This window comes from Uranotaenia lowii, chromosome 2 (genome assembly GCF_029784155.1).
Source record: "Uranotaenia lowii strain MFRU-FL chromosome 2, ASM2978415v1, whole genome shotgun sequence".
Lineage (NCBI taxonomy): Eukaryota > Metazoa > Arthropoda > Insecta > Diptera > Culicidae > Uranotaenia > Uranotaenia lowii.
Genome location: NC_073692.1, coordinates 18,360,970 through 18,367,102, shown reverse-complemented (window position 1 = coordinate 18,367,102; position 6,133 = coordinate 18,360,970). Strand labels below are relative to the sequence as shown.

The 6,133-nt window shown below is 46.3% G+C and overlaps 1 protein-coding gene across 1 annotated transcript; it reads left to right on the top strand.

Annotated features, from left to right (window-relative positions):
• The first annotated feature begins 3,268 nt into the window (after positions 1-3,268).
• LOC129741126 (homeobox protein invected-like) lies at positions 3,269-5,601 on the top strand. Its single transcript, XM_055732830.1, has one exon. The coding sequence runs from the start codon at positions 4,036-4,038 to the stop codon at positions 5,599-5,601; it is 1,566 nt and encodes a 521-aa protein (XP_055588805.1). The 5' UTR covers positions 3,269-4,035.
• The last annotated feature ends 532 nt before the right edge of the window (positions 5,602-6,133 follow it).

Sequence of the window (6,133 nt, the reverse complement as noted above, 5' to 3'; positions counted from 1 at the left end):
ATCGCAGTAGGCGGTCGGTAGATTGTTTGAAAATTGCCGCACAACCGGTGCTGTAATTAGAATGACACAAGGTGGAGTCCACTGGTCTACTAAATCGAATGGTAATGAGTTTATTTAGATACCAACGTTTATCGTCGCCGACTTCGATTGCCTATCGGCGGTTGTTCTACCTGTATCAAAGCCAGAATGCTTGTAGAGGAAGAAAAAACTCGCCGTAGAACAGCAATGTCTTAGAGTCGGTGCGGACATTGCCTATTTTAATCAAGATACACGTCAACATAATTGTTGATTATTTCATTGAAAAGCGCTATTCAGTGACACGAACTTATGTCGGCACCTAGTGGAGCCCCGCTATACAACTTTAGGCTTGGCAGATCGTGACATTCGCTCTGGCACTAAATTCGTCTAATGGGGGATTAGTTGGAATATAAATGGGATGCTTACTTTGTGTAGTAATATAGGCGAATTTACCGTATATTTAAAAATTCTCTCAAATTTAATATAGTCAATTCAAAGCTTTTGAACTGTTTCGATGGATTTCCGATTAATGGCTTTGACCACACTGATCCTGGTTTGGAGCTTGATAAATAGCTGAAGGAACCATGAATGATTTAATTTTTTCACAATTCTTAACCATTCTTATTTTTTTCAATTTTCCACTTTTCGCCATAAATTTTGAAATTTTGGCAGGAGACTTGACTTTTTTAACTAACGCCTACTTCGTTCCCCAGCTATACGAGAAAAGAGTTCAGCTGATAAATAATAGGGAGCCTTTCAAGTGAGTTGAGAAGATAGCATGAAAGGGACCAAAACAGAGATTTTATAGGGCAATTTGATTTTTTTTTCACATTTTTAACACAGACTAATTTTCTTTTATGAATAAAAAGTTAATCTAGCGAAAGGACGAATTCGTTAATAACTGATGGAATGAAATTTTTATCAGGTTTTGAGCAAGCGATTGATTTACAAATTTTGTTTACATGTAGGCTTCGAAATTCTTTTATTTTTTTTTTTGCATCTCTCCAAAGATGGTTGATTTTTGACGAAATTAATACGGCAAAACACTTCACAAAATATAAATTCATTAATCATACCGCTACGAGTCAATCCTATGAAAGACCGACCGAACTGAGCTGAGCTAAGCTGGGCTTAGCCGATCAATATTGACAAAATATTTACTGTTTTCGGTTGTCGGAAGAAAAAACATCAATAAAGCGTTTTTTCCTTTGGTTTCTTTTCGTCCCTTCCTTTACCAATTGGTTATGGATTTTGATTTTATGACCTTATTCAGGATACCTACCTGCTTACCTACAATCGTTCTATGTATTACTTTCCGGCTTGTTCGAAGCGGCACTAATCTGCTCAATAGGATTAAGGTGTGGGATGATTTTTCTACAGAAATTTCAATTTTTTAAGCGAAATAAAAAAAAAATGATGTTAAAGTTTTAGGGAATTTTTGAACTTTTAATTATTTTTACTAAAATAAATTTGCAAAAAGTGTTCGAGTCGAACGCTAGTAAAAGTTCAAAAGATTCTAAACGAGCTCCATTTTACGCGAGGTTTATGTTAAACGTTCCACCCCCTAGAAAACTCAAAAGACCCATAAAATATATTGACCGATTCAGCCAGCCAGCGGCACATCCGCATCGAACAAGATGTCTATTTTCCCATCCGGAACCGCAGGGCTGTAGCAACAAAAAAAAAACCATACCAATCCAATCCCAAAAACCGAACCAAACCAAACCAACTGGTCGGATGTGGTGTGGCGAAAGACGAAAGGAAGAAGGAAGTTTTTCGAAACCACAGAGCACTTTGCAAAATTAAATCGTGAACAGCACAGTTTTCATATCATATGCGAAGGATGGTGGATGGTAAAAAGTCAGAGACCGGGAACGGATTCGCCCCCCCAACTCAACAAACCCATTTCATTCCATGCTCCATCAAGGACCACGTGACCTTTTCGAATGGTTTCCACGACCGTCGTCGTCCGTCTCCCCCTTTTTTCAGGGTGGAGTAGCATGTCATGTTCCACGGGGAAGGACGAAGAGGGGGGACTCAAATCTTAATCATAATCATCATCGGTCATCATTCTCGTCATCGTTGTTGATAGAGGAACACTTTCACGAAATCTGGTTCGAAAAAGATGTGTCAAGAAGGGGACAGAGAGTGGTTAGCGGGGAGTAGTTGTAGAACGTGAAACATTCATCCCAACTTTTTCAACATGCCAAAGGCACGGAGCACAGCGCGAGTGCAAAGTGGTTCTTCAACACGATAAAATAAAAACCCTTCACCGCAGCAATCTCTTCCTGCGCCTCAACCAAGAAGCGGCGGGTTCCAAGCTCGCTGCCCTAGGGAACGCTCTGGAGTTGGGGCGCACGGTGGTTGGAGAACGATCAGCAAAGCAAAAGGGAACAACCATATAACATAAATGCTTCATAATGTTTGAATAAACAGAGAAACATTTTCATTTCAACCGCCCACCTCCTTCTTCAGCTTTTACCGAAACCATAAACCCCCTTCTAGCGTGGTGCTGATCCGTTCAAAAGGATGGATAAAAGGAACAGAAGAAAAAAAAACGAATCCCGTACATAAAAGCTTCATCGTCCGAGAGAATCTCGGGCAATCACCAATCCAAGCAGGCGAAGCTCATTAGGAGTTTTCCACCCCCCTCGGTTCGGTTGGCCGCCTGCCGAGCTTGCCCGATCACAGTCGGCGGCGGCTGCTACGTTGGAAAAGAGATAGCCAACGCCAAATGAAGCGCGAAGCACGCGTTTGTTGAAAAGAGACACTCGACGACGACGAGGATAACAGAAACATCCACGAACGAACGAAGGAACGCGGTTAATTGCGTGTGTATTTATGTTTATCATTCGTTATTCTACTTTATCAGCAGCAGACCAATAACTACCACCATGTTGAGTGTCCCCCCAGTCAGGTTGAAACAAAAACAACATAAAAACAGGGGTGTGTTGGTTGAAGCGATTTCGCCGCTGGTTGCGATGGTGTTCGGTCGTTCGCGATAACCGTGGTAATTTCCCTTTTTGTTTCCCTTTCCTGTTCGCACTGCATTCGTGCGGCGGTTTAATCCAAGCAACCTATACTAGTGCACGCGGTCGATTTCAAGTTGGGAAGCTCCGCCCATTGGGATCCCCACTTGTTCGGGGCTGGAGCTCACGAATACAATGGAAAACGGTGGAAAACCGCCTACTACAACCACTTGAGAATAGCGTGGCCTGCTTGGGGATCGTCGAGCAGTTGGGCTACGTGTACCGTGATGGAACGACCGTATATTTTTGCACCGTGTGTGTTGTCCGTCGTGTTTCCGCCGTCGCTGGATTAGCTGCCTTTTTTTTCTCGGCTACCTCGTCAAGTGCTGCTGCCGGTTTGGGTTGTTGTAATCACTGTATTGCCTCGCCTCACTTCTCACACACCCTTTTCACGACCGTCTTCACTAGACCGTGCGCCGTCGTCGTCAGTGTTGATTCCCATAAGTAATCTGTAACACGGACGGGTTGCCGGAGGAGACGATCCGTCGTCGTCGACGTCTTTGAACTGTGGAGGGTGTGTGTCTAGGGTGCGTGCGTGCTTGCGCGCTCTCATATGTGTGTGTGTCCGGTGCGGTGCGGGACCACATGGGAGGCGGCGGATGAAAATCTAGTAACAGGCGTAATAACACTGGTTTTTTTTCGGGCGGTTGCGGCGGCGGCTCGGATGTCGTGTTCGTCCCTCTCTCCCTTGGACCAAGCAGGGAGTTCCGGAATCGACGACGGGGTGCGAATTTAATTACCGATAATCCTTTTGGGTCGCAATTGTTCTGTGACGGGGCCGCCGAACAGACTACTGGCTTGTTGTGCTCTCGAGAGTCGTCCTCTAACAAGGAATTCGCGACTTATCGCGTACAAGTGCCACCTTCCGAAAAAAGTGATTGAGTTCTAATTGGGTTTTGTACGGGGTAGAACTTTTGTGCTGAAACCCAAAAACGGAATATAGTGAACAGGGATTATTTTTTTGGGAGCTATGCGTTGCTAGAAAACAATGGCTACAATTATGTCCCATCAGCTGCCATTGATTCCACTGCCGTTGAAGGCGACCACGGCAGTTGCTCTGGCCAAAACTACCGCCGGGTTGATGATGTCTGGGCTGCTAGGGAAGCATCCGGGGGCGGATATCTACGAAAACGGATCGATGTCTTTGCCGACGGATCGCAGCAGTCCGGATATGGTGAGCGAAGCTCGTTCCAGTCCGGAATCGCTAATGATTAGCCATAAGGATCGTGACGATGACCAGATGAGTTGTTGTAGTGAAGACAGCGAACTTTCAGTAGGCCAGGAAGGGCTGGAAGAAAATGATAAAACTATGAATAGCGATGAAAAACTTAGTATTGCAAGTGCTAACTCACGGATGGACATTGAAAAGTTAATCGATAGACATAGCAGTGTGGATGCAGCGGAAGATATGAGCAACGATTCTTCGAGATACTCCAGCTCGAAGGACCTTCCGGAGGACTACCTAAAAATTCCGGTTATGAGACCGAGTCCCACAAGATTGCATGAAGAGTTCCTGAGGAACTCGCAGCTCTATGCAGAGGAGTTGATGCGGCAGCAGATGCAAATAGTAGCTGCAGCACGAGGAATTAATTTAAGTCCTAAACCCCTTGAGTCTACGCTAGGTCTTGTGTCAAGACTGCAAGACAATCGTAGCCCCGGTAGACTCGGTCTACCGGAAGACCCCCATAAGCTAGGATTCCGGCCTCACATCAGAGGAGTCGGTGATCTCTACCCTGATCAAAACCGATGGTCAGACGAACGCTCCGTTCGCTCACCTCCTGAAACCTCTTCCTTTCGCGGGATTCACTCTCACCTCAGTGCAATATCCCAAATTACTCAAAACCTCAATAGTGACATCAGCAAACTCACGTCCCGAGCGAGTTTGACCTCCCGCGAAAGTTCTGAATCCCCACCACAGGGACCAGCTCATTTACTCCAGCTCCAGCACAACATGGCCCTCAACGATCAGAACCTTAAGTTCAGCATAGACAACATTCTGAAGGCGGATTTCGGCCGCCGGATTACCGAACCGCTAAGCCGCAGTGGGAAAAGTTACTCGAGAAAGCCGTCGGCAGCGTGCGGCGAAAAACCATCTGCTGCCCCGATCTCGTCGGCGGCGATCGATTTAACCGAAAAAGGTGGTGGCGGCAGTGTTGCCAGCCGCCAATCTAGTTCTAGCAGTGCCAGTGGTAGTGAAGTTGAAGTGCCCATGTCTCCGTCGCAATCGTCCACCAGTTCCAGCAGCAAGGTTGCCACCGAAGGAACCTCCGGAACTGGTGGAAGTGGCGGATCTTCGACCAGCAGTGGCAGCGGAGGACCGATGGTGTGGCCAGCCTGGGTCTACTGTACCCGGTACAGCGATCGTCCCAGTTCAGGTGAGTTCCGGGAAACGGAAAATTGGGCCTCAAGAGACCGCGATGATGACGAACGCGAGGCAATGACGAACTCGGAGAGAAGAGAATTCCGCCTCGAGTACGATTGGGGTTACGGGAATGAGGGGGAAAGGAAGTTTCCGTTTGAATTTCAAAACAACTGCAGAAGGGAAGACGATTAGCAAGGTAGTTGATGATGTGATAATGAAAATGAAAACTTGGCAGGAATGTACCTACCAGACATGGACGACTCTCGCATCTTCGTCGTGTGACAACTTCTGGAAAGTTGATGAGTCGAGGCGTCCGTACGCGTGTGATGGCCTGTGGCGAAATCGTGCTGTCAACTGCTGTTGTCGATGTCATTTTTGTTGTTGGTACATTGAGTAGTTGGCATCCGGTCGATGAGCTTATGAAATTGAGCGGTAATCTCGTCTCAAGTGATCCATTCGGATCATTCATTCAAACTATCGCAGCGGCTTGCGGCCGCTGGAACCTATCTAGAAATGATCCGGTGTCGGTTGTTATCGCTTACACCACACCTGTAAAGCCGGCCTCCAAGTGGAAACCGAATGCAATCGGTTAAGTGGCGTGCAAAAAAAAAACTTTTAAGCAAAAAAAAAAAACGGACAGAAACATGACGTACTGGTTAAGAGTCGAACCGAACGCTTTCGGTCGGTGCGTTGTTGCGTTTCTTAACGATGCAACGACGACGAC

Excerpts from the sequence above, each read along its gene's own strand:
- LOC129741126 (XM_055732830.1), top strand. The coding sequence starts at position 4,036 with ATGGCTACAATTATGTCCCATCAGCTGCCATTGATTCCACTGCCGTTG.